General features: G+C 46.2%; 1 protein-coding gene across 17 annotated transcripts in view; it reads left to right on the top strand.

The window, feature by feature from the left end:
* MYCBP2 (MYC binding protein 2) overlaps positions 1–27,430 on the top strand; it is a 1,769,078-nt gene that overhangs the window by 768,890 nt on the left and 972,758 nt on the right. For all 17 annotated transcript variants that reach the window (XM_069205243.1, XM_069205245.1, XM_069205247.1 and 14 more), the window contains one exon: positions 4,804–4,946. In XM_069205243.1, coding sequence (XP_069061344.1) covers positions 4,804–4,946 — 143 coding nt within the window. The remainder of the gene's footprint in view (positions 1–4,803; positions 4,947–27,430) is intronic.

A 27,430-nucleotide genomic window follows, 5' to 3' on the forward strand; every position in this document is an offset into this window, starting at 1 on the left:
TGCTCAGCACTAAGGGGAACCTCTCAGATTCCATCCAGATTTCTGTGGAGACTGCAAATCGCTTTCAGTGGTGGCTGCTCAACCACAGTTAGATGGTCAGCAGAGCTTCGCTCCCTACCCCAGGCTGACCTGACTGTGGTGGCGGACACATCACAGCAGAGTGGAGAGGTAATCCGTGAGTGGGAGGAAATCAGGGGAATCCGATGTCCAGCGGAGACATGGTTCCAAATCACCTCGTTGGATTTGTTGGCCATTCACTTGGCTTTCAAAGCCTTCCTTCCGATGATGAAAAGGGAGGCTGGTGTAGAGCCTCACACACAACACCACAGCCATGTGGTATTGCAACAACCAGCAAGGGATGAGGTCCTTGGTCCTGTGCCAGGGGGCTCTACTCCTCGAATCGGGTGAGCCAACAGGGTATTTCCCTGGTCAAGAATCACTTGGCAGGACCTTTGAACGCAAGAATTCACAATCTAAGCTGGTTATGTCTAGTGGGATCACTTATGGCAGTTACACCCAAGGTGGCACGTGGCGGCTCCAGCAATGGCAATAAGCCTTGCACAATTACTTTACCACTGCCAACAATGAGCAATTTCAACACTTTTGCATGTTGGAGTTTCCAAGATGGCCCTCTGTCACAGACCCATTCTGCCTAGAGTGGTGCTCTGGACTTCTGCCTCTGCCTCTCCTGCCGAAAGTTATGAAGAAAATCATGGACAACTGAGTCCAAGTCATCTTAGTGACTCCAGATTGGGCAGGTAGAGCGTGGTACCTGGACCTTCTGTGCATGAGCATCTCTCCTAACATCAGGCTGCCACTTTAGGGAGGATCTTCTTCTCTAACAACAGGGCAGGGTCCTACACCCAAGCCTGCCCAATCTACACCACCATGATTGGAGATTGTTGGGAGTTCACTGCATTAAACTTTTCTCCTGAAGTCGTGTAGGTGTCATTTGAGTGGCTAGACACCCATCTACAAAATGTCTGCGACAAACTTGATGTAGGTTTGTGGCCACAATCTGTTCCCGCAATACAGACCCATTACAGGCAAAGCTGTGATACGTCTTGCTTTTTGTGTTTTTTTTTAGCCCTGCAAGCACTTGCAGTGGGCAGTGTTAAAGGTTATTTATCGGCCTCTAAAGCCTTTTTTAATTTACTGTACCAATTGTCCTTTTTTTAAGTCACCTGTTCTAGTGTGTGTTCTTGAAGGTTTAATACATATGTTTTTACTGAAATCATTTGTGATGCGTCAGTGAAGCCTTAATTTGGTTCTCTCACTGCTTATGTTTACCTCATTTGAGGCAATGCACACCTGTCCTTTACGTCTCCTGATTCTCATTTTAGTGTACCTCATTGAAATAATTTGAGCTCATCATAGGAGTGAGCTTCAGGCTCTTGCGCACCATCTACCCTACATCACATTCTTACCAGAAAAACTAGTGTATCTGATAATGACATCTAGTTGCAGATTCCTTACCTTAGAAATTCCCCCAGGCTTCAGACTGGTTCTGGAGATTTTTCTTCAAGCAATACCCTTGTGCGCCGTCAGGGGGCGTCGGTCGACTCACTGTCCGTCGTTGACATTGTTGTCACTGTGATGATGTTGCGGTCGTATATAGGCACCATCCTGGCGTGTTGATGTCAGTACTTTTCTTTGTACGCCACCCTACGCACATATTCAGAGAAGAGCTACTCTGTTGCTTTTTGACTGACTTTTCGACCTTGACTCTCTTGTTGTGTTGAGAGTTCTTTCTGTTGGACCGGTTTCAAGCCGTGTGACACCTAATGTTGGTGATGGGTCCGCAACTCGTGTGCCTGGAACGTGACCACGACCCGAAGTTGTGCTCCTAGTGCCGGGCAGTGAACCCAAAGGCTTTGAGGGAGTGGTGCCTAAAGCTCATGGCGGCTCCATGCTCCGCTCCGCATTGCTCCTGGTCTCATTCGAGAGGAAGGTCACAAGACTGCTCGCGGAGCCACCAACCCTCGTGTTTGTCCCACTCAAAGTCCTCGGGACATTCAGGTCACAAGAAGAAGTCAGAGAAGAACAGACGTTCTTCGACTTCACCTCGTCACTTGGACAAATCGACATGGGAGGAGTGTCAACACTCCAGGCCTGCATTCTTGGAGCCTACTTCTGGGTTGGTTCCACGCCTCCCCAAGCCACCCCTGCCCAACTTCAGGGAGTTTTACGAGGCCATGCGCCTCATTTTTGGGCAGACCGGGCCTCCTGTGACGCCCTCAGGTCCAGGAGGGTCAGTACTCCCCCCCCCCCCCCCCCTCCCCCATTCTCTCTCCCCCCCCCCCCCCCCCCCCCCCCCCCCCAAGGTTTCTGCGGCTTTGGCTTGAACTGCAGAGGGCACCTCAGGATTTGTTAGCAGATCCCTGTCTATGCTGGTTCTGCAGTTACAACCTTCCCCAGCGCCAGAAAAGACCTCAACGCTTCCGATCCTGGTCGGGCCCATGGTCAACGTCAACCCTGTTCTCATTGCCGACCGACCTGGAGCCAGACCAATGTCGCTTGACGCTGATTCTGTCTTCAATGGGGCCTCTCTTCCCCAGGTTGGATCCTGACCCTTATGCTTATGGGCTGTGGGTATGATGAGACATTGGAATTCCAGCTCGGTGATCTAGATGGACTGGGCTCAGGAATTGGTTGATGCCAGTGGTCCAGACACCTCTCCTGACTCTGGCTTGCTTACTCCCCCTACTGTGGCTATGAAGGAGGGAGCCTCCTATTCCATGGTGGTGAGAAGAGCGGCTAAGGTCCTAGGCCTCAAGCTGCCTTCTGTGGCAGTCAGGACTAACCTCCTGACTAACCTCCTGAGGTGCTTCAGCCTGGGGCTTCTACGTCAGAAGCCCTTTTCCCCTTTAATTAAGCCCTCACTGGTGTCCTGCTGGGGACTTGGTCTAAACGCAGCTCAAGGGCTCCTGTTAACAGGACGATCACCCGCCGCCATAGATCTGCGACTAATGACCCTGAATTCCTGACTCAACAACCTACACCTGAGAACTTAGTCATCCAGGCTTCTTCCTCATCTGGCACATTCCCATCAGCACCCCCGGATTGGGAATCAAAATGACTGGACCAGCTTGGGAAGAAGTTGTTCTCTTCCTCCATCTGGGGTTGCTTTGCAGTCCATGAACACCGCATGACTTTTGGGATGCTGTTCTCCTACCTTTGGGGATAAGGTTGCACAGGTGCTGTCACAGGTCCCGGAGGTGGCCCGGACCTTTCTCTCCCAAGCCATTGCTGATAAGAGAGATGCTACCAAGTTCACAATACGTTGTGGGCTGGACACGACCGACTCACTAGGCAGATCGGTTACGTCGACAGTGGCCGGGAGGCGCCATGCTTGGTTGAGGAGGTCTGGCTTTTTTGGGGATGTCCAGCAATCTCTTATGGACACGTTGCCCCACTGGGAATCCATCATGACAGAAGATCAAGAATGACCAGCCTAAGTAATCCTTGTGGCTCCGGACTTTGCACTAAGAGTATGGTGTCCTGAGCTTCTAAGCGTGGCCATCGATCCTCCACTTAGACTGCCTCTTCCTGAGAATCTTCTGTCACAGCAGCAGATGGCGGTTCTCCATCTGAACCTGTCCAGGCTCTCCCTTCTCGCGTGTAAATTGAGCTGTGGCTGTTGACAGCTTTTGACCCTCCGCCCAAAGTCTGTGATCTTATCTTGGCAGCCAGGCGTTGCTCCACCAAAACGGTATGCGTTGGGGAAGAAGTAGCCGTAAAAAAAAAATTACTTCACCTTGAGTAATGCTCTTTCTGGTTGATACTCTCTCTGATAGATACTCTATCTAATTGAAGATTCCTTATCACCATTCCACCTCCCCCCCTTCTGTGGAATGTTCTCTTTTTCCACACCTAAAAGGCCCCAATTTAGAGATCTTCATACAGTTACATCTGACCAGTAATTTACCTATGTGTCCAAGGCTGCGGTCAGTCAAGAAACAAGTTGATGTCCATGTGCAGGGGTGGTGCTTATATGCAAATTCAATGTCACTTCTTTGGTATGAGGCTGATGTGGAGCCACACGATGCCACCTACTGGTATGTGGGGGGAAAAGTGATTAAAATCTACAAATCCATTCTGGGACTGATGGGTATTCACAAGTTGAGGAATCTGCTGTTCGTGTATCCACAGAGAAAAGCGTTACCAAAGGTATATAGTTTTTTCTTTGTTCTCACTCCCCTTATTCCTAAATCATAATGACCTTTAACTCCAATAATAAGGCAGTCTAATGAGACTAATTTACATAATCTCAGGTAGAAAAGTCAGAATTCTCCTTCTTAGAGGTACTCCTACATTTGAAGTAGATTAAAGCCTTTTGTGTGATTTACAAAAATTACAGGGAGTATTACAGGCCATCTCCAACAGTAAAGTATTTTTAGGGATTCCAGTCCATAAAATGTACAGATGCACAATTTTTCTTTAGTAGTACTTTGACATATACTCTAGACTTTTGGTAGGATCCAATCTGCAAGCACTGTTAGTGTGTGTTTATCTTCTTTTGGGGAATGTCCCACACAGAAATGTCCATATTCCTCCTTACCCTAAACGTGAATGTTGCAGTTCCACTGTACCATAGAACGTAACACTTTCATAAGTGCACCTTGGAATCTAAACTTTCACCAGTATTGACTCTGCTAGCAAAAATATGCAAATTACGCTGTAGTGCATTTCTTTTTCCCCGGGTTCTACTGAATACATTTTTGAACAAGGCCCAATGCATACATTGTCAATGGCGGGGGCATCGTTGAAGCTTGCAACTGACTTTAACTTGATTCCTTTTAGGAGTGAATACGATGGTGATCTACAGTCTCAGCTCATGAGTAAAGCTAATGAAGAAGATAAGAACTGTAGTAGAGCTCTCTCTGTAGTGAATGCTGTTGTGCGAGCTGCTAAAGATCTCTTACACCGGGCTCTTGCTGTTGACGGTAAGTCAGTTTGATGTACGCTAATATGTAATTATGACTGGATTGACTCTAGCCTGGTATAGGTTATGTGCAGATTTTTGTCCACTTAAATAAGGAACACTGCACACTAAAAAAGACACTTTTCAATGAGCGTGTACTTTATAACTCTTTCATTTCCGCAGTTGAAATCTAGAGTTGATCAACCATTTTGAAGTTTTTTTTTCATTTTGGGAGATACTCGTGGCACCAAAAACTTTTCAATGTTACTGGACAGAACCCCTGTAGTAAAAAAGTTCTATGTAGAAAGCTAGGTTCTGGTTGAAGTAGCCCCCCCCCCCACACACACACACACACACACACACACACACACACTTTTTGTCTGTATTTTTGATGCAACTTTGACTGAAGTGCACTGGGTTCCTGCTAACCAGGACCCCAGTCAGTGTTCTTTCCCCAAAACAAGACACCTGGTCACTTGATCCCCAAGTGACATGGCCCTTTAGCAATCTTTCAAATACTTTATTCGACTCAAATGAGTCATAAAAGACATAGTCAATTACATATACAGTGATCAAATAAAATATAGATATGAAAAAGAATAATAGAATAAACATATATTACAAAAATTTACAACACTTACTAATTCAAATAGCAGCAAGTATAAAATGTAACATATGTATTGTCCCTTCACATCCCAAGTCATGTAAATATAAATAGTCAAGATGGCTGGACCTAATACCTGTAGACAAAAGTACTGGACGTAAAAACCTTCTCCTTCGTGCAATATACATGTTACAAAAGAGAACAAAGTGCTTTAAGGGGATTTACCGTCACAGGTACGTGGCAGGAGTTTTCTAAACCAAGTGCCTCGGGTGGAAATGCTACTAGATAATGTATAGAAATCTAGTAAGTAAAACCCTATGCTGCTCAGAGGTAATGACAGTAAGATACAGCTTGGGGTGTAACGGTTGGTATGTTACTAGTCAATTTAGTTTCAAGAACAGAATACCAGTAAAGCTCCTTAATTCTCTCTATGGCCTTTGCCGGTATAGAATCGGGGGCCTGGAAATATTTGCCTCCACCGAGGCGAAAGAGTGAGGAATTGACATATTTAAGCCAGGGGATGTCCATTTACCGAGTCAGTGACAGACAATCCAAGATCACCGATCTTACACATTTGGGCTTCGGCATTTAGCCAAACTCTTAGCCAAAGCAAAAAATGTTGCAGTCTTAAATAATCAGCTGTGCCCCTCAGACCTAATTGATCAGGACAAAAAGCGGCCGGAGTGGAATGCGGGGCTGCTAGCAGCCTCCTCAAAAATGTATTCTCCACTACCTGGAGGCTCATACAGTTGGTGTAGCCTCAAACCCCAGCTCCGAACGATGCAATAGAGCAACTTTTACTTTTAAAAACAGTCAGGATTTCCCTCACTGGTTTTATGACCCGACTACTTTGAGAACCTAACAACTGCGTCTCTGGCTCTGTGAAATTGCATGACACGTGCACTAACTAAAATTTCCAGTTAAAATCAACATCCATCCGGACTCTAAGATAAGTAAAACTAGGAACTTTTAATATTTCTGAGCCTACAAGAACAAATTTCTTAGATTTTGATATATTTGGGCCACTCTTCATCACATAAGACTCTTCATCACATAAGACTTTGTTCTATTTATTTTCAAACCAAGGCTCCCCATAAAATGATTAAAAGCGTCCAGCAAGGCTTGACGGCCATTTGCTGTCCTTGAAATGAGGACAGCATCATCCGCATAAAGTAAGACAGGGATTGGTTGGGAATAAATAAGTGGCAAGTCCTTCCCCATTTTATATTTAAAAAAATCTTCCAAGCCATTTATGTAGAGAAGAAAAAGAAAAGGAGCCAGCACGCATCCCTGTCTGACCCCCTTTAAGGAGGGAAATTCCTCTGTTACATTCTGACTAAAATGATCCCTAGCTGAGGTACAAGGGTGAAGTCTGGTAAGTAAAGAAATGATGTCTCAGTCTACCCCCATGTCTGACATAACAGTCCACAGTTTGGACCTGCCATCTGTGTCAAAGGCACAGGACAGATCCATAAAGGCTTGATGGGCACAGCCTTTTTTTACCTTGGTGTATTTTTGCACTATCAAAGTTAAGTTAAGAGCCTGTTCAATCGTTCCCGACCCCGGCCGAAATTCAAACTGTACCTTGGATAAATAATTGCTCTCCATGGCCCAGGTTTCCAATAATTTGCTTAATACCACTCAGCCTAAAGTTTTAACAGAACTGTCTAGGAGGGGAATTGGACGTTAACATTGTGGAGGAACCCCACTCCCCTTCTTAAAAATAGGCACGATAATCGCCTCTCTCCAGGTGTCTTTCAACGGGCCCACCACAGCAGACCTCATAACATTGGTAAGTAGTGGTCCCCAGAATTCTGGTAAAGATTAATATACATCAGCTGGAATTCTAACAGGGCCGGGGGCTTTATCCGAAGAACAGTGTTGGATAGCTTGTAAAATATCGGCTACTGCTATTGAGTTGCAGAAGGCTATGCCTAAGGGTACATTTATCCCATCAGTGGAGCCGTTCACTACTATCCAGGAAATATTATCCTCAGTTTTAAAATTGTAAACGTTTTATTAGAGAAGTAATCCACCCACACTTGAGCTGGGATGATAGTATCTATTACGGCATTACCTTTATCGGCCAATGAAGTGTAATTGACCACTAACCAGAAAGCCTTCATATCTTTATTATTACTAGCTTTAATTAGCTCGGCCCATGCCTTCTCCCTCAATTCTTTCTTCCTAGCAGCAAGGGTGTCCTTGTATATCCTTCTTACCTCTCTAATAGCAGTCTGATTATGTGGGGCCCTTTAGCACCTCTGTAAGCCTCTAGTAAATGGTGCCACTGGCATGGGCACTGAAGAGGGCCCTAAGAGCTGCATCTCAACCTGTGCCACCGTAAGGGACCCAGAACCAACTGTAAGCAGACTGCCATTGTAGGCCGCGTGACAAGGTGCTTCCAAAAACTGAAAACATGACATGGCACACTGTTTTGTGTCTTGTCCCATAAAGCACTGCCTGTAATATTTGTAAGTCACCCCTACTGCAGGCCTTACAGCCCTAAGGCAGGGTGCATTGTATTACATGTGTGGGCATATCTGCAAAAGCAGGTATGCCCTTGCTATATTTGTCGATTCAAAGACAGTGAGTGTACAGTGAAGCCATTGTAAATACATGTGCTTGGACACAGGTCAGTACGAGTTCCCCAGCTACAAGATGGCTTCACTGAAACTAGGGATGGTTAGTATCAAAAACGTCTCGTAATAATAAACCCACACTGATTCCAGTAATTGATTTATTAATACATGCACCCAGAGGGCACCTTAGAGGTGCCCCCTGAAAAACCTACCAACTGCTGGTGAGCTCACTGACCAAATCTGGCCAGTCTGCCACCAAGAGACGAGAATCTGACCTCTCAGATTGGGAGCCTCTGCTCTTGAAAGGCCAGAAACAAAGCCTGCTCTGCACCCCTCCCAACAGGATGACCCGCAAATCTGCATTCCAAGGAATGGGGAGCTTCAAAGAAGCCCACCGTCTTTGGTATGTAGAACTGGTATTCCTTAGAGGAAGATGCAGACTCACCCTGCCCCAGGCCCCATCTAGCACCTGGACAGGTGGGAAATTAGCTTTACAGGAGGCGTGTTGCCCTTCCTGGTTGGACATTTCCCTGGGGTGACCAGCCTGAATACGACTTAGGGAATTCTACCATCTTGGGTGTGCTGGAATTTGCGTTTATGGGGACCCCCTGATACTAGGAAAATAGATCTTCACTGGACACAAAGAAGTGGATAAGAAGCCTTCTGAACCCGAGAACTGAGGAGCACGACTGCCTTACCGCCAACCCTGCCGGCCTGCCTGCTTCACCCGACCCTTGAAAAGCAACTGATCTGTCCTGTTGCTGAAGCCTCCAAGAAACTGGGAGAGCTGTCAGTGCTTCATGAATCAGCAAAAAGAACTCCCTTTCAGTAGAGGAGCTGCTCCCTTGCATCCGCAGGCACCCAGGAAAGAACTGAGAGGACTGGGACCACCAAAAACCTGACACTGCACATCACCACTGCCCCTACGCCACCTAGCCCATGTTGAAGTGGGTCAATGGTGTTAGTGGGGTTCCCTGGCCCTCCAGAAATGAAACCCACCTTGAGTGCGCCCAGTGTGTACTTTGCAATAGTGTCTGCAGTTTGTTTCTGCAGGCCCCCCTGCAACTGCGAGGAACTCCTGCACCAGACCCGAAGCCAGAAGACACCACTGCACCCACACCCTACAACTCAAGGAGGTGTTGACCAACAGTGTCCCCACGTGCCCTAGGACCTCAAGGGGTCGAGCCCCCCTGTGAGTTCCCCTGGACTGACTTTTCAATCCATCCCTGCAGCAACTTGTAACCGGACCGTTACCTATTGAAGAGAATGGATCCCAAACGCCTTAACATACCTCTGCACCGTTCCAGAGCCTCCACAGGGGACCTGTTGGTGAGGCCTTGCAATATACTGCCTACTCACCTTAAATCCCCGAGAACAGTCCTGCATGTCGCTGTAAAGTGTCAGAATGCAGTACATGTTTTCCCCCATAGGATAACATTTCCGCTCTCAACTTTTGAAAACTCTAAACACTCATAACTCGAAAAGTACTCACTTGATTCCTGTGATCTTGGTATCTAAATTTATATACAAATACATGTTATTTTCATAAATTGGTGTCCGATTTATTTTTTGAGTGTGTGCGTTACATGCTTAGCACTACCCTCTGATATGCCTAACTCTTCAACCACACTTTCGAAAAAGAGAGCATGTGGGATACCATTTGTGCCTCTGTAATACAGCAGGGAATTGCTTGGACTCTTTGCCCAGTGTACCTAATTTTGGTCCAATATATAGAAATCAAGTTCCTAAATTCTATTGGCTTTTTGGTACCTCTGATCTTAAGATAGGGAATGGTAAAGATTCTGATTATCCATTTTATTGTTGTTGTATTTCCTCACCCTTTAATTTATACTGCCTTTTATGGTGGCTTCATCCAGTGAAAGTTTGAGTAAAACTTTTAGTTATTTTGGTTTTGGTATTCACAGTATGAGTATGCGCTAATACATTATCCTTAAATGCATCTTCTAATGGATACATCTAACCGTAGATGCCTCCCATTGTGAATATTTCCCAGGCGCCACTCTGGAAACTTTAAAGCAGCACTGACTTTGTTCCGCTCTGGTACTAACACACATGCACGCTGATGTTGGAGTCCATAGGGAGCCCAAGCAAAGGGTTCTGCAGGCCTGCCATTGTCACTATATAGGTCACTATAAGCCATGCCTAGGGTAGGTCCTCTCAGCCCAAAGGGCTGGGCGCAGGTACCGGAGTGTGAGGGCACCCTTGCACTAGCAGAGGTGCCCCCACAAACTCCAGATCCATTTTCCTGGACTTTGAGAGTGCAGGGACGCCATTTTACACATGTACTGGACATAGGTCACTATCTATGGCCAGCTACATAATGGTAACTCCGAACCTGGGCATGTTCGATATCAAACATGTAGGAATTATCCCCCAATACTGTTGCAAGTATTGGAATTATGATTCCACACACTCTAGGGGCTTCTTAGAAGACCCCAGCATTGCTACCACCAGTCTTCCAGGGTTTTCTGGGCAGCCCAGCTGCTGTCCACCCCTCAGACAGGTTTCTGCCTTACTGCTGCTTGATCTGATCAAGCCCAGGAAGGCAGAACAAAGGATTTCCTTTGGGAGAGGGAGGTAACACCCTCTTCCTTTGGAAATAGGTGTGACTGGCTTGGGAGGAGTAGCCTCCCGAAGCCATTGGTTTGCTTTGAAGGGCACATTTGATGCACTCTGTGCATAAACTAGCCCACACCGGTTCAGGGACCCTAGCCCCCGTTCTGGCATGAAACTGGACAATGGAAAGGGGAGTGACCACTCCCCTGTCCATCACCACCCCAGGGGTGGTGTTTGGAGCTCTTCCAGAGGGTCCCTGGGTTCTGCCATCTTGTTTCAAGGTTGGCAGGGAACTCTGTGAGCATCTGAGTGGCCAGTCCAAGCAGGTGATGTCAGAACCCCGTCCTGATTGGTGCCTACCTGGTTAGGTGACCAATCCCCATTTCAGGGCTATTTAGGTTCTCTCTTTTGGGTGGGTCCTCAGATTCGGATTGCAAGATTTCAGCAGGACTCCTCTGCAACCTCCACTTCTGGCCACTGGAACTACGACTGGACCCTCCAGGAACCGACAGACACTGCTACAATGAAGACAACTCTTCTGCAACTTTATTTTCAAGTCTCCTGCCAGCTTTTCAACATTTCCCCGACTTTGCATCCTCCGAAGACTGCAAATCTTCAGTCTCCACAAGAAGAAGGAATCTCCCTTGGAGTAAGGGAGTCACTCCCCTGCAACTGCAGGCACCTAGAACAAGTGACGACTGGCTGCATGGATCTCTTCTCATCTTGAGCTGCTTGGATCCTGCACCATGGGTGGGGGTCCGGAGTAGTCCTCTTGGTCCTCTCTGCCAGCTGTCCAACTTTGGTGGATGCAAGCCTTCACCTTCCCACGAAGGACAGTACCCCCATGCACCACATCTCTTGCAGCTGCCAAGGCTTGTTTGCATCTCCTCTAAGGGATCTTCAGGCGACGTATAGCTCCAGCCTCCAGCACTCGATCCTGCAAAGCACAGCCTCTTGTGTGGTTCTTTTGTAGTGCTGTGTGTGCTCCTGCGACTCCTGTGTCCCTGTCCTGTGGGTGCTGTCTCTGCTCCTGCGGACTCTCAGTGATGCTGAGGGTCCCCTGTGACTCCCCCTCCTGGGTTGAGTCCTCCTGGGCCTTGCTGGTTGCTGGTCTCTGCAGCACCTCTTTTCCACTAACCGCAAGTTTGCTTTTGCCAAGGCTTGTTGGTGGAATTCCTGCACCGACACCGATCAGCAATCTTTCTTCCAGTGTAGAACATCATCTGCATCCATCAGGAACTCTTCTCCGGCTCCAGGCCTGCAGTGCTGACCTGTTCATCACTGTTGACCAACTCTTGTAACTACAGCTGGGTGGGTAGTAGCTCCTAGTCCTCCTGGCCTCCACAGTGACTCTTGGACTTGGTCCGCTCTCTCCACAGGTCTTTTTTCTTCAGGAATTCACCGCTGGTTTTCTTGCAGTCTTCTCTGGGTGCCTTTCCTTTTTTTCATCCTTTTGGGTGGTTTGGGGAAAATTCAGTGTTTTACTCATGCATACCTGGGGGGCGGAGGGGGCTACTGTGTTCCTTACCTCTGTGGTTTTCTAGTACTCCCAGCTCCCCTCCACACATCTTACCTACTTAGGTGGGGGTACCTTATTCGCATTTCATTTTTTTAGTATATGGTTTGTGTTCCCCCTAGGGTCACTCTTGGTTATTGGTATTTTCACTGTTTTCTAACCTTTTCTATGCCAATTTCTGATTGCTAGTGTATATATTTAGTGTATTACTTACCTCCTATTGGTGGGTTGTCCTTCTAGTATTTTGCGGTGATTTGTTCCAAAAATAAAGTACCTTTATTTTTGTACAACAGAGTGTTTTCTTATGTTTGTAAGTGCTGTGTGACTACAGTGGTATTTCATGAGCTTTGCATGTCTCCTAGATAAGCCTTGGCAGCTCATTCACAGCTACCTCTAGAGAGCCTGGCTTCTAGACACTACCTACACTTCACTAAGAGGGGATACCTGGACCTGGTATAAGGTGTAAGTATCTTAGGTACCCACCAGGCCAGCTCCCTAGAGTATGTTAAAGAAAAAGCACAAGAAGGCGAACAAAAATCAGCTCCTTCTCACCACTCTGGGACTCTAGAGAGGGAGCGAGGGTGTCAATGTGCCTCTCAGTCCCGCTTCCAGTTTCTATCGAAGCTGATTCTGAGTTTGATACCAGCACACCCTAAATTCTCAGGTCTGTTGGTGACGCGGCAGCAGGTAGGTGCTCTCAGAGAGGCCATGCTGCATATATTCAACACTTGAACACTTGACTCCCTTTGGCATTCCTCAAGATCCCAAGGATCCACAAGGGCTTCCAGTTGGACTCCCACCGTCACTTCTGCCCTCAGTTCAATTTGTGAAACACCTGACTGCCCCATGGACCCACATTGAGTCCAGCACAGGCTCCGGTGCTCAGTTCTGTTTTGGCACCTCCACAGTGAGGATGACTCTGAGGTTCTTTGGGTTGCTAGCCTTCTTTTTACAGCTGACCAACCATGCAGATGGCACATGCGGGTTCTGCAGTTGAGCCTCAAGTTCCAGTGTGCATAGCATGAGGCAAATCTGTCAAATTGTATCCAGATTTTGCAGAGACTAAACAATCTTCAGTGATGGCTACTGGACTGTGATTGGGTCAGTGGAAGGCCCCTCTCCTTACTCCATCCAGAGGTGATGGTGGTCACAGATGCATCACTACTGGTTTAGGGGGCTCTTCTGGGAAAGGTGGGAATGAGAGGCATCGGGTCTCCAGCAGAGCCTCAACTCCACATACATTTTTTGGGGGGTTGACTTGAATTTGCTTGGCGTGTAAGGCCTTCCTGCCAACCATCAAAGGAAGGCAGGTGCAGGTGCTGACTTAGAATAACACTGCCATGTTGTACTGCAACAAGCATGGAAGGGTGGGGTGGTCTAGGTCTATGTTGTCAAGATGCTCTGTGCCTCTGAGAATTTGGTTGAACCACCAGGGAATATCTCTGATGGTAAACCCCCTAGCACACCTGGCAAAATCTTTAAAAACCAGGGTTGACAAACTCAGTCATAGGGACCTAACTGATCACGAATGGCAGTTGCAGCCGAAGGTGGTACAGGGTATCTTGCAGCAGTTGGGAGAACCCTTGCTCAATCATTTTGCTCCCACTGAGTGCCACTGATGAGAATGCACAATTTCAGCACTTTTGCAGGTTGGTGTTTCTAAGGAAGTGCTCTCTCTTTCCATCTAGAGTGGAGTTCCAATCAAGCACCCGCTTCAGGAGGATAGTGTGTCACTATAGCAGGGTAGGGTGCTGCACTTGGGCCCTTCATAATCTGCATCTCCATGCTTGGAGTTTGAATGGCAGCAGTTGACCTCCATCTTGGCAGAGAGTTGTCCCTCCACACAATCAGTTTATGCCAGTCGTTCAGACACATTTGTTCATGAGTGCGGCACCTGAGAAGTATTGAGTTACATGAAAAGTTGTCTCAAGTTTTGTTGTTTGTTCTCTCTCTCTAGTCCAGCATGGAATTGCTTTAGGTACTACAAAGGGCTACCTATCCGCTCTTTTGGCTTTTTGTAGTTGCTGTATCAGCCTTCATATATAAATTACCTGTTCTAATGACATGTTTAAAAGGTTTGCTGCATTTTTTTGCACCAAAACTCATTGTGATGCCGTAGTGTGACTTGGAATGTAGTTGTCATGTTGTAAACTCATGTTTTCTTGTTTTTCATTTGCTCGCTTTATTTTATGCTGTCCGGCTTGAGTTCCTACCTTCCCTTGCCCAAACCTTAATTACAGTATCCTTCCGAGTGCTCCCTTTCTGTAAATATGTCTGTAGATCTTGTTCTTATCTCATCATATTTGCTGTGCATTCAAAGACCGAGGCCAAATGTCAGGCTCTGTCTTCCAGGGCATTTGTTTACTCTTCTTTCTCTGACTTCAAAGTGAGAGGATTTATGATATAATCTTGCTGGATACTGGGAGTATGAAAGAGTTGTTTTCTAACACCACAAATTTAAATGAATTGTGTAAGTATTTCAGAATACATTACAATTAGGAACACAAATGAAGCACATTTTTTTTTTTTAAGTGTTTTGGAAACTAATACTTTAATATGACCGAAACAGATCATTACACTAGGTGAGTCAATTTCCACACATTTTTATCATAGTACTGAATAGTTTTATTAGTAAAACTGCCTGTATGTGCAAATGTACTGGTCATTCCAATTGAAAATGTGGTGTTGGTAATGGCAGTGTGCTACTACACCATGAATACTCCATTGTACACCACACCACTCCACTCTCAGTTCTGCCCCACTCCATACCACTGCACTCTATACCTTTCTACTTTACCCTGTATCACTCTATTCTATGTCAATACACTCTTCCCCACTCTACACCACTGCACTCTTCGCCACTGCACTCTACACCATTCCAGTCTAGGCCACACCAGTCTACTCTGCACCACTCCATTTTATGCCACCCTACTCCACGCCACACTGCACTGTGCGTCACTGCACTCTTCCAATACACTACGCCAATGCACTTTACTCTGTAACATTCAACTCTCTGCTCCTGTACTCTAGGCCAAACCTTTGCACGCCACTCTAATCTACTCTGTACCACTGCACTCTATGCCACTGCCTTCTACACCACTTTACTCTGTCATTACACTCTTTGCCACTCTACGATGTACCATTCCACTCTATGCCACTTTAGTCTATTCTGAAACAATCTACTCTGTGCCACTGCACTCTGCGCCACTCTACTCCTCATCACTCTACTGTACTCTATGCCACTACTCTTAACAACTGCACCCTACGCCAATACATTCTACACAACAGCGCTCTGTCCTTGCACTTTGTCCCTGTACTCTACGTCACTGCACTCTACTCTGCATCACTGTACTCTGCCACTGCTCTCCATGCCACTATATTCTGCACTGCAGCACTCTGTGCCACTGCACTCTACACCACTATACTGTACACCACTCTACACTCCTCTACAAAAATCCATACTCTGTACTCAGTGCCACTCAACTCTACTTTGCACTCTAAGCCGCTGCTCTCTGCCACTCAATTCTGTGCCACTGCCTTCTGCACCACTCTACTCCACACCACTCTGCGCCATACTACTCCATGCCACTCTGTTCTACTCTGCACCACTCCGTTGTGTGCCACTCTAATCTGTCACTGCAATGTACACCGCTGAATTCAGTGCCACTACACTCTACGCCACTATACTGTGCAATATATACCAATGCACTCTGCACCAGTGTACTCTCCTCTGCCACTCAAGTGTATGACACAACACTATTCCACTCCAATGCACAACATACTCTGCCTCTTCACTACAGCATTACTCCACTGTTTGCCATTCCACTCTGACACACCATGCCACTTTCCTCTAGGCCACTAACTTTTAGCCATGCTGGTGTACAAACAACATGGCTAAAACACACTGGTAAAGCCAACAGTTCTTGCATAGGAAAAATCTATTGGCTTTGCTAATTCTTGTTTTAATATGCACCACTTTTTGCTTCTGACATTGAAGACGGTCTTTATAATCGCCATAACATCAACTAGACATGAGCAAGCTGCAGGCTCATTCTCTCAGCCTCCTTTATATCACTTCCTTACCCGATAAATTGACATTGTAGACAGCGGCGACCGCCACAAATGGGGGAGAAACGGGAAGGGGAGGGGACAACGGGGACTTGGAGGGGGAATAATAAAAAAAACTTTCTGCCGCTGCCTCCCTCTTCTTGTGTTGAGGTGTCCCAGCATTCACTAAGAGCACATGTTTGGCGGGCCTAAGGCGGCCGGCCAAACGCACATGCACTATTACTGCACTCCATTCCTCCTCCCTTGGTCTAGCCCTGACCTTTCCTTCACATGCTGGCTGAGCCAGCAGCAGAGAAATAAAACAATAGTGAAATATTCTTTTATTTTTCTGCTGCTGGTTCTTAGACAGAGATGTGATTGCGGAGGACTGCCCCTGGTTGCCCCAGAGCTTTCTAGCTGCTGAAATCGGTCACTCTGTTTCATGTCAAGCAGGCGTATTACCCTTTCCCTCATTCTTTGCTCCATTTAATTCCTCTTAGGCGGAAGAGAGACTCCATTGTTAAAGCCTAAGAGGGTGCTAAGCTTTTCTATTGATCCTAATAAGAAACAACAAGTAAACAATTAAGCTCTTTGTAGGGTTCTCCTAAGCTGTTCAGTGCAAAAACGGACCATCTCTTGATTAATTGTACTCTGCATTTGGATCTGCTACTCGCTTGCGAAAAAGCTGCATCCAGAAGTCTTGTGGGCTCACTCCACCGGGACCAAAGCTGCTACCATTGCATTATCACAGAGTGTTCCTGTCCTTGATATTTGTCAAATGGATATGTAGTCATTGGTCCATATTTTCATGAAGCACTACTTCCTCTTAAGGTCTCTCTAAAGGGGCATTTTGCCAGCTCAGTCTTGCAGGAGTTTTTGGTCTGAGTCAGTTCACAGACCCACCACCATTGAAGGTCCTGCTGTGGTATATATTCACAAGCTGAGGAATCTGTGGTTAGAATTATCCTTTAGAAGAACAAGTTACTTTGCTCAGAGTTATGTTTCTGGCGGTGCTTGCTTTAACTGCAGATTCCTCACCAACCATCCTACATCCTTGCTCTTGTGAACTGGATTTTTTAAAATCTAAAAACGTCCCAACTGGTCATGCCATTCCTCTAAGGGGTTTTGCGTCTGAATATGCGAACAGCCTAGAAAGCAACTAAGTTTAGCGCGCATAGGTAGCACTTACATGCTACTTCGCTTTCCACTTCCGGAGCAGAACGACAGCTGCATGGAGCAGCATTTTGCTACATACTGGCACACAGGAGAATTGTTTTTAAAGTTTCTTGATCCAGTCTCTGATGCTCGGGGAACATTCTCAAAGTGAGTAATCTGCGGTTAGATAATCTGTCTGCCAGAACAGTCATTACTGAAGGTAAGTGTCTTGCTCTTCATGGATCCTGGAAAATGCTTTTACTTCTGTACAAGGAAGTGTGTGTGTATGTGTAATAAAGACGATCTGCATTTTTTATTGATGCCTTTTTGTGCTATTTTTCCCCTTTGGGTTGCACTCTGCTCAAGAATTGGCTCCAAATTAATGTGAAGCAATTTTCTATCTACTCTGATATTTAATGTTTTCTACTGGTGTGCCATAAGTGTCAGTTATATCTAATTGTGGTATATTTTGTTACATTCAGAACACATTTGTCATCTGTTGTGGCTAGATTGCCTTTTACCGTGACAGTTTTATCATTTTGATATTCTTTTCATCTAAACACCATCGTATGTACCAGTGTATAACTGTGTTTTGTAAATGTCGGATTATTTTGGTGATTTGACAGGTGCTTGAAGAGATTGCGCAGACAATCTACACATGTCCTAATTAGGAGCATCTTGTGGGTCAGAAGACTCGAGACTAGATATGGTCTGCCATACTGTCAGAGATCCTATCTAACTCTCTAGGAGAGTCAGAATATGAAGGTTTAGACAGCTTAATTTACCTTAATCAGTTATGTTATTTAGCTGATCTCAAGCACTCCAAGGCAGTTTAGAAGAATGGATCAGGGTAGAGTACATGGTGAAGGATCCTTATGCAAAGAATGATCTCCAGAGAGACTGACACTGGATAATTGTCGTTCTTTCTGTGAACATCTGCGGAACAAGTTGTGCTGAAAGGTCTATTTTAGTGATAATGCTGCTCTTCTCTCAACTTTAGTTATTTCCCTGAAAAGGTGGTTCTCCAGCATTGGTACTCCTTAAAATAAATGTGACCCTACCCAGCATGTTGGTTAACTTCTTTTTTTTTTTCCCTGGTGTTTCAGGTTTAGAAGATACATATTCAGAAAAGACATGGGAGATGTTAAAGGAAGGAACAGATGCAGTGCAGGGAGGTGATAGTAAATGTCAGCACAAAAGACTAAATAAAAGCTCTACAAAGGGACTCTTCAACAAATAAATAACATGTGGGTATCTGTTTGGGCCAGAAGATTAGCATCTTGATGAGAGCAGTGTAGAAATATCATGTGAATCTTTACAAGATGATAATCCTGAAACATACATTTATAACTAAATAAGTGATTTGTCTGCATCAGTGGGCCATGGTCCCTTCTACATCCCCAGCAATTTAATAATTTCTGGGGGGCAACAATGAATTGCAAGTCAGCAAAAGCTTACTTCACGCAAGAATGGATTTGTGCATTTCTAATTGTAATCCTTTATTACTTGCTGCAGGTTGCTGAAAGTGAGGAAAGTTCTAATCCTGCTGGGAATCATAGCTTTGTGAATCACTTATGCACTTTACCTGACTACATGCATTCTGATGGATGCTTCTACCTGCAGATTCTTCAACTGTAGAACAATCCCAGGCATCAGACTGGAACCAGAAACTTCAAAGGTGTCACGTCCCTTGTAGGGGGTGCTTGCTTCATATCAACCCTGGTAGTGGTGTCTAGTAACGTCATTGAAGCCATAGCACGCCCTTCCTGGCGGAACATCGCCAGTTCTATTTTTCCCACACCTTTGATGTGGCTCCGGAGTTGCATACCCTGAGGAGATTTCTTTTTTTCCCTCACACTAAATTCAAAAATTTCAGCACCATGTCACCCCCTAAAAAAACTAGGGTTTAAATCCTGCAGATGTCCATCACAGAACCTCCACACTGTTTATCTCTGGTAGGATCTCGACTTCCGAGCCTGTTCCTTATGTTGTAGCAGACAGCACAAGGCCATTAAGGAGCATGAAGCTAAGCTCTGTATTACCTGAGCTGAACAAGACAGAGTAGGAAAATGTCCCAGGCACCGTTCGAGGTCACCATCTTCATCTGGAAGCAAACAAGAGAGTCCTAAAAGACCAAGAGTGCAATCACAAGTATTTCTGATTGCCCCCAAACTACCCCTCCCCCCCCCAACAGTGTGCCTGTTCCCATCTCATGTATTGTTTGGACTAGTGAGTGCATTGGTGGTTCATTGTGTTTGGTTGCCCTCTTATTTCAAACATATTGGGATATTCCTGCATGTATGAGAAAAAGGGAAACTGGTAGTCCATATGTTTGAGTAAATTATTGGTGGGACATTAAGGTGTCATCTTTAAATCAGTCTCCAACTGTATTTATGCCCGTTGTGTCCCTCGGTTGGATGTGTTTCATTGTGAGCAGGCCTTGGGGTGTGGGTATGCCAATGAGTGGTATATTAGGTGCATAGGGTAGTGGATTTGTGGTTTATTTTAGGGCCTGTTTCCAATATATTGAGGCATTATTTATAAGTATAGGCAGCTTGGGGAATCACTGTGCGCCCTGTAATATTAGTGTCTGAAGTTTACCTTCTTTTAAGTCCCATTGTGTGAAGTTTATTTCCGTCAGGTGGAAGCCAGCTAACCAGTATTGCTAACTATTGCAACTGGCCGACATAACAATGCACTCTGAAGTCAGGGGCACCAATTCCACCTTTGTCTGGGGAAAGTTGTAATTTGGCAAGGCTTCACCCTGTGTCTTCTGGTACCCCAAATGAAGTCTATTAGTAGTGTGTTGATGTGTCAGTAGTACTCTACAGGCATTACTACTGGCAGGTTAACAAAGTAGTGCAATAAGCGAGGCAGCATTACCATTTTTGACAGTACTATTTGGCCAGCCACTGATAGAGGGAGAGTAATCCAGAAAAAGTCCTGTGAGCGGAGAGAAGCGATTGTCCTATTTAAGTTGCCTTCTAATAAGTCTGATGTAGTTCTATAGATTTGGACTCCCAAGTAAGGAAAAGCATGTGGGGCCTTGGGATGCTTCCCATTCCCATGTCTGTTTCTGTCTGCGGCATCCTCTCTGAAGGTAAGGGCATAGGATTTATTATGGTTGATGTGAAGTCCAGAGCCCTCCTAATTGAGTAAGGATTGTATTGAGCTGAGCCATGTCAATCGTTAGGTCACAGAGATATATTATTAGTTTGTCTGCTTATAAGGAAATTGTGTGGTAGGTATGACTCTGTGGGATACCCCAGGCTTCTGCTTCCTGTTGCATTGTGCAGGCTAATGGTTCCATGGCTAATACAAATAGGAGTGGTGACAGTGGACAGCCCTGCATAGTGCCCCTGAAAATTTAGTCTTCTGAGGAAATATGGAAACCAGTTGGAGCGTGAGCAGCCAGATTAGCGTATAGTAATTTCACCCAATCAATGGAGGGCTGGGGAATGCCAAATTTCTGTAGTGTTACAAACATATAATGCCACCGTAGAGTATTGAATGCTTGCCAGAGGTCAAGTGAAAGGCCTCCGGCTTGTGGTTAGGTGTTTTTGGCAACCTCCATTACTTGGTCTAATGTTTAATGAGGTGTTACGTCAGGTTATAAAACCAGTTTGGTCTGTATGTATCGGATTTGGTAGTAGGGGAAGTAGTCTAGTGGTCAAAACTTTGTTCAATATTTTATATTCGATGGAGAGCAGGGATAAAGGTCTGTAAAATGACATGTCTGATTGATCCCTGCTGGGTTTAAGGAGGGAGGTTACCAGGGCTTGAGAAGTAGTAGGTGGGAGGGCCTCTTTTTTTGAGTGACGTATTGTGCAATTTATCTAAATGCGGGGTTATACGGGTGGCATATGTGGCGTAAAATTTGGCAAGTTGTCCATCTCGCCCCTGGTGGTTTATTTCGTGGGAGGTCACTTATGCATCAGATTTCTTCCTGTGTTAGGGGTGCACTTAGAATTTCTCTCTGTGTTCTAGAGATTTTTGGTAGCTTCATATTGTTGAAGAAAAATTGAGATGTGGGTTGAGGTTCTTGTGGGCTACACAATTCTGTATAGTAGTCTTGAAATGCAGTATTGATGGAGTCCTGTGTATTAAGTAGTAGTCCCCTTGGTGTGCATATCGATAGTATAGGCATTTGGGACAGCTGTGGGCGACTAAGGCGAGCCAATACGGCACCTGCTTTATCTCCCTCAGTATGCATTTTATTTGTCTAGGCGCGGTAATCTATTATCTATAGGCATTCTATGTGTTCTGTATAGGGGGGTGCGGCAGTCTTGTGTCTTTGGTTTTAGCAACATTACAAGCTGCATCTTGCTCAAGTATTTTCAACTGGTTTTCATTTTTTTTTGTTTCTCGTAGTAGCATTCGGCGTGCATCAGTAGCCATAGCAATCAATGCTCCCCGTATAACTATTTTAAAGACTTCCCATTCTGCTGCTGGTGAAGAAGCTGTACCTTTGGTTTCTAGGAATTAATTGATTATTGTCTTGGCTAGTTTATCCTTAAAAACTGTGTCTTCTAGTAGACTGGGTTGGAGTCGCCAATGAAGGATTGGAGTGGGAGTCCGCCCCCATTTAATATGTAGCTCTATTGGGCTGTGATCTGACAGGGTTTTGCCTTAGTACGTGATGTGTGTTATATCTGTAAGTAAATGTGTTGGCCAGAAAAAATGGTCTAATCTTGAATGCAAGTTATGCAGGATTCAGTACAATGAATATTCCCTCATCCCCAAGTTTCGTTCCTGCCAGGCATCCAGCAAGGACCATCCCTCGGCCCATTCTTTTAGTGCCCTGGCCTGTCGAGTAGAAGGGGCAGTGGGTAAAGGAGGGTGAGAGCGGTCTAGGGAAGTATCGAGAACTGCAATGTAGTCATCACCTACTAACCATGGCGTTTGGGACCATGCTGCCAACTTGGAGGAGAGTTGCGATAAGAAATGGTCCTGGTCTATATTGGGGGCATAGATACTGCCCAGTACTAATGGCTTTCCATCCAGGTTTCCCCGAACAAGCACATATCTATCCTGCTAGTCTGTTTTGGATTCTAGTACTTCAAATGATACTCCTGTTCATATCCATATGGCAGCTCCCTGCGCATATGCTCAATGTGTCGTGGCATATAACTGGCCTTGCCATTTGCTGTAGAGTTATAACATTTCAGTGGAGGAGAGATGTGTCTCCTGCGACATGCCACTTGGACTTTATAGCGCTTTAGTAGGGCATGTATACTATACCGTTTTTATGCGGAACCCATCCCTTCAACCTTCTACGTTAATATTTTGTATGGGTTAGGAATTGTGCCATTGTTCTGATAATGGTGGTGTATTATTGATGAATTCACCCATGTGCATTCTGTGTTAATCAATACAACATATTCCCTGTGTAACAACATATTGAAGGAGCTTTTTCTCTTTACATAACAAATAAACCTTAATATTTGGTCCAACAAGGAATATTTGTTCAACCACAATAGCAAACTGAATACCACAGCTTGTGTTTTGTAGCAGTGACCCTGGGGTTGGGCTAACATTGTCGTGAAGAAGTGTATGTTTAGTGAACTACTCAGTTATTTAATATTACCGTGGGCAGGTGGCCCCAACGGGCAGCCACGGAACCCACGCTATAAAATAACATTTACAGTAGTTCCAGCTCAGGTATTGTACCAGACTCATACAGCACTCGAGGATCAACCCATGGTCTTTAGTGAAGATATCAAGTCAAGTACCAAGGATAACAGTAAAGGATACAATGTGTCCAAGAAAATAGGAGGGAGAGCTATATGATTGTATCAGAGGTTTGGGGCATCACTGTAGGAACAAAGCACACTGGTATTCAAGTCTGATTCTGATGCTTCATTATGTAAAGAGCTGGACTGGGAGTGTGAAGACAGACGTTGGTTGGTTGTGGACATTATAGTAAGCACAGCCATGCGCTCCCCCAATGCCTGCTTTGGGGTCTGAGACACCGCAGTGGAGAACCTCCTGGTGCTTCTCTGGCTCTGTCGCCGGGTGGTCGCGGACAGGTGGGATGCATGTTTTTCCAGTAAGTTCGGGTCCCCGGGCATTGGGGTAATGGGTCTCCAACCAGTCTCAGACAGCCTCTGGGGTGTCCAGGAATATTGTCTCTTAGTCATGGACAACATCTAGTTGAGCCAGGAGTCCCAACACATAAATTAATCCCTTGGCTTGTAGTTGCCGTTTTGGTGCTAGGATTAAGGAACCTTGAGGATGTAGTCTGGTAATATAGAAACCGTAGAGTTATCGACTACAATCGGTGCACGTTCCCTTGCTTTTCGAACTATGGCGTCCTGGTCTCTGTAGTTCAGTATACGTGCCACCAAGGGTTGTGGTGGTGTTACAGGTGCAGGTCTGTGTGCAGGTACCCCGTGTTCACTTTCCACTGCAAAGTGAACCGAGAGGTCTTGGGGCGCTACTGTGTTGTGTAGCCAATCTTCGATAAATTGCATTGGGTTTTGACCTTCTGATCATTCAGGCATGCCTATGCCAATTATGTTATTGCTTTTCACCCTCCCTTCTGGGTCCTCCGGTCTGTTGTGTAAGAGGCAGTCCTGGGAGTATTAGTCATCAATGCGGTAAAGTGGATGACCTGTTGTGGTGTTAATTGTTACAGGTCCAATTCTGTTGCTTCAGTTTTTTCAGATAACCAGCAATGATCTTCTCGAAGTAACCCAAGATCCGTTGATAGGGAACCAATGTGGGATTCATTTGCAGCTCCGGAGTCTCGGATCTCCATTAAGATGAGTTCTAGTTTATCAGTACCTGGATTGAGCGCTGTCCTTGGCACCACGTCTTCCTCTGTGTAGTCTGGTTGTAGGAAATCACCCTCTTTCTTGGCATGATTACACCCATGTTCTGCCTGTTGTCAGTGTGTTTGACTGTGTTCACTGGGATCCTGCTAACTAGGACCCCAGTGATTATGCTTTCTCCCTTCTAACTTGGTAATATAGTTACTTTCACCCACATTTGGCATACTGGAGCCCTCATGTAAGTCCCTCGTATATGGTGCCCAGGTACCTAGGGCATTGGGGTACCAGGGGATCCCCATGGGCTGCAGCACATATTATGCCAGCCATGGGGAGCCCATGCAAAGTGTTCTGCAGGCCTACCATTGCAGCCTGCGTGAAAGGGTGCATGCAGGGGTAAGTCACCCCTATGGCAGGCCCTCCTAGCCCAGAGGGCAGGGTGCAAGTACCAGTGTGTGTGACGGCGCCACTGCACTACCAGAGGTGTCCCCACAAACTCCAGTTCCATTTTCATGGACTTCGTGAGTGCGGGGATGCCATTTTATGCCTGTACTGGACATAGGTCACTATCTATGTCCAGCTACATAATGGTAACTCCAAACCTAGGCATGTTTGGTATCAAACATTTCGGAATCATACCTCAATACTGTTACCAGTATTGGAAGTAAGATTTCATGCACCCTGAGGGCTCCTTAGAGGACCCCCATAATTGCTTTTACCAGCCTTCTGGGGTTTTCCGGGCAGCCCAAGTTGCTGCCTCAGACAGGTTTCTGCCCTACTACTGCTTGAACAGCTCAAGCCCAGGAAGGCAGAACAAAGGATTCCCTTTGGGAGGGGGGGTAACACCCTCTCCTTTTGGAAATAGGTGTTACATGGCTTGGGAGGGGTAGCCTCCCGAAGCCACTGGTATTCTTTAAAAGGCACATTTCATGTCCTCTGTGTATAAACCAGTCTTCACCGGTTCAGGGACTTCCAGTCCCTGTCTGGCACGAAACTGGACAATGGAAAGGAGAGAGACCACTCCCTTGTCCATCACCACACCAGGGGTGCTGCCCAGAACTCCTCCAGAAGGTCTCTGGGTTCAGCCATCTTGAATCTAAGCTTGGCAGGGACCTCTGGGAGCATCTGAGTGACCAGGTCAGGCAGGTGACGTAAGAGCCCCTTCCTGATAAGTGGTCACCTGGCTAGGTGACCAATCCCCGTTCAGGACTACTTAGGGTCTCTCTTTGGGTGATTCCTCAGATGCGGCTTGCAAGATTCCAGCAGGACTCCTCTGCAACCCTACTTCGACTTGAAGCCACTGGAACTGCGACTGGACCCTCCAGAAACCAACAATCTGCATCCACGACGAAGACTCTGCTTGCAACATTGTTTCCACAGCTGCTTCCAACTTCTGCAACATTTACCCGGCTGTGCATCATCTGAGGGCAGCAAGTCTTCAGTCTGCATGAGAAGGAAGAAGGAATCTCCTTGGAGTGAAGGAGTCACTCCCTGCATCCGCAGGCACCCACTGCAACGACGACCGGCTGCGTGGATCTCCTCTCATCCTGAGCTGCGTGGATCCTGCATCCCGGGTGGTGGTCCAGAGTAGTCCTCTTGGTCCTCTCTGCCAGCTGTCTAACTTTGGTGGAGGTAAGCCCTTGCCTTCCCACGCAGGACAGTACCCTCGTGCACCGCATCTCTTACAGCTGCCAAAGCTTGCTTGCATCTCTTCCAAAGGATCTTCACGCTCTGTGTAGCCCCAGCCCCCAGCACTCCTTCCTGCAACGTACAGCCCTCTGCATGCTTCTCCTGCGGCGTGGGCCTCCTCTGCGACTCCTGGTTCCTCATTCAGTGGGTCTCCTGTGGGTGCTATATCTTTTTTTATTTCTTTGGACTCTGCCTTGCTGAGGGTTCCCCGGGACTCCCTCCCGTGGGTTGAGTCCTCCTGGACCTTGCTGGTCCCCGGCAGCTCCACTTTAACTTCACCACGACTTCTGCCTTTGCCAAGGCTTGATGGTGGCTTTTCCACACCACTGAGAAACTGCAATCTTCCATCCGGAGTTGGGCGTCGACTGCATCCTCCAGGAAGTCTTAATCTGCTCCAGGGCTGCATTCCTTACCATCTCCGTTCTACCGTTGACCAACTTCTGCATCCACAGCTGGGCAGGTAGCAGCTCCCACTCCTCCTGGACTCTTCAGTGACTTCTGGAATTGATCTCCTACTTCCACAGGTCTTCCTCTTCAGGAATCCACCCGTTGTTTTTTGCAGTCTTGTCTGGGTGTTGCATTTTCTTCCTTTTGGGTGGTTTGGAGAAAACCTAGTAATTTCCTCCTTTCCTCCTAGTCGCTAGGGGACACTGTGGTACTTACCTTTGTGGTTTCCAAGTACCCCCAGCTCCCCTCTACATATTCCACTTACCACAGTGAGGGTCTTGTGTTCGCATTACCATTTTCTTTCAGTATATGGTTTGGGCTCCCCCTCGGGTCACTTTTGTCTATCTGCATTTGCACTGTTTTCTATCCCTTTTCTTGCCTGTTTCTGATAACTAGTGGACATATTTAGTGTGTTTACTTACCTCCTTTTGGAGGGTTGCCTAACTAGTGTTTTGGTACTGTGTTACTGTAATAAAGACCCCTTTATTTTCGTAACACTGAGTGTTTTCTTTCTTGTGTGGAAGTGCTATGTGAACACAGTGGTATTGCGTGAGATTTGCATGTCTCCTAGATAAGCCTTGGCTGCTCATCCACAGCTAACTCTAGAGAGCCTGGCTTCTAGGCACTGCCTCCACTGCACTAAAAGGGGATACCTGGTATAAGGTGTAAGTACCTTAGGTACCCACTACGCACCAGGCCAGCTTCCTACACTGGTGATCTCTCCGAATGGGGAGATCTGATTTGATGGTGGTTGCGGGTTGGAGGAAGAGTGGGCTTGGTGTTCCAAGTGCCACTCGTTTCGTGTAGCTCCATTATTATTGGCACGGGTGTATGTGGTCCTTAGAGGCGTCTTGGAGCTGAGAAAGTTTTATATACTTTATATGTGACCATATAGTTGGTTGAGATGTCTGGTAGAAGTCTCTTTAAGTTAAAGCACTTGAGTGGATGGGTGGATCACTTTTGTGCGGTATTACTGGAGTTTGGATTGTCCGAAATTATTTGGGCTTGGTTCTGCGACTGAGGGCCCGTTTTGAGACCATGTAGGCAACCCAGTGCATTAGTTTGTGCAATACAGTTTCTGTTTCGTAGACAGACCAGGATCAAACACGGTAAGTGTAA

This window comes from Pleurodeles waltl, chromosome 8 (genome assembly GCF_031143425.1).
Source record: "Pleurodeles waltl isolate 20211129_DDA chromosome 8, aPleWal1.hap1.20221129, whole genome shotgun sequence".
Classification (NCBI taxonomy): domain Eukaryota; kingdom Metazoa; phylum Chordata; class Amphibia; order Caudata; family Salamandridae; genus Pleurodeles; species Pleurodeles waltl.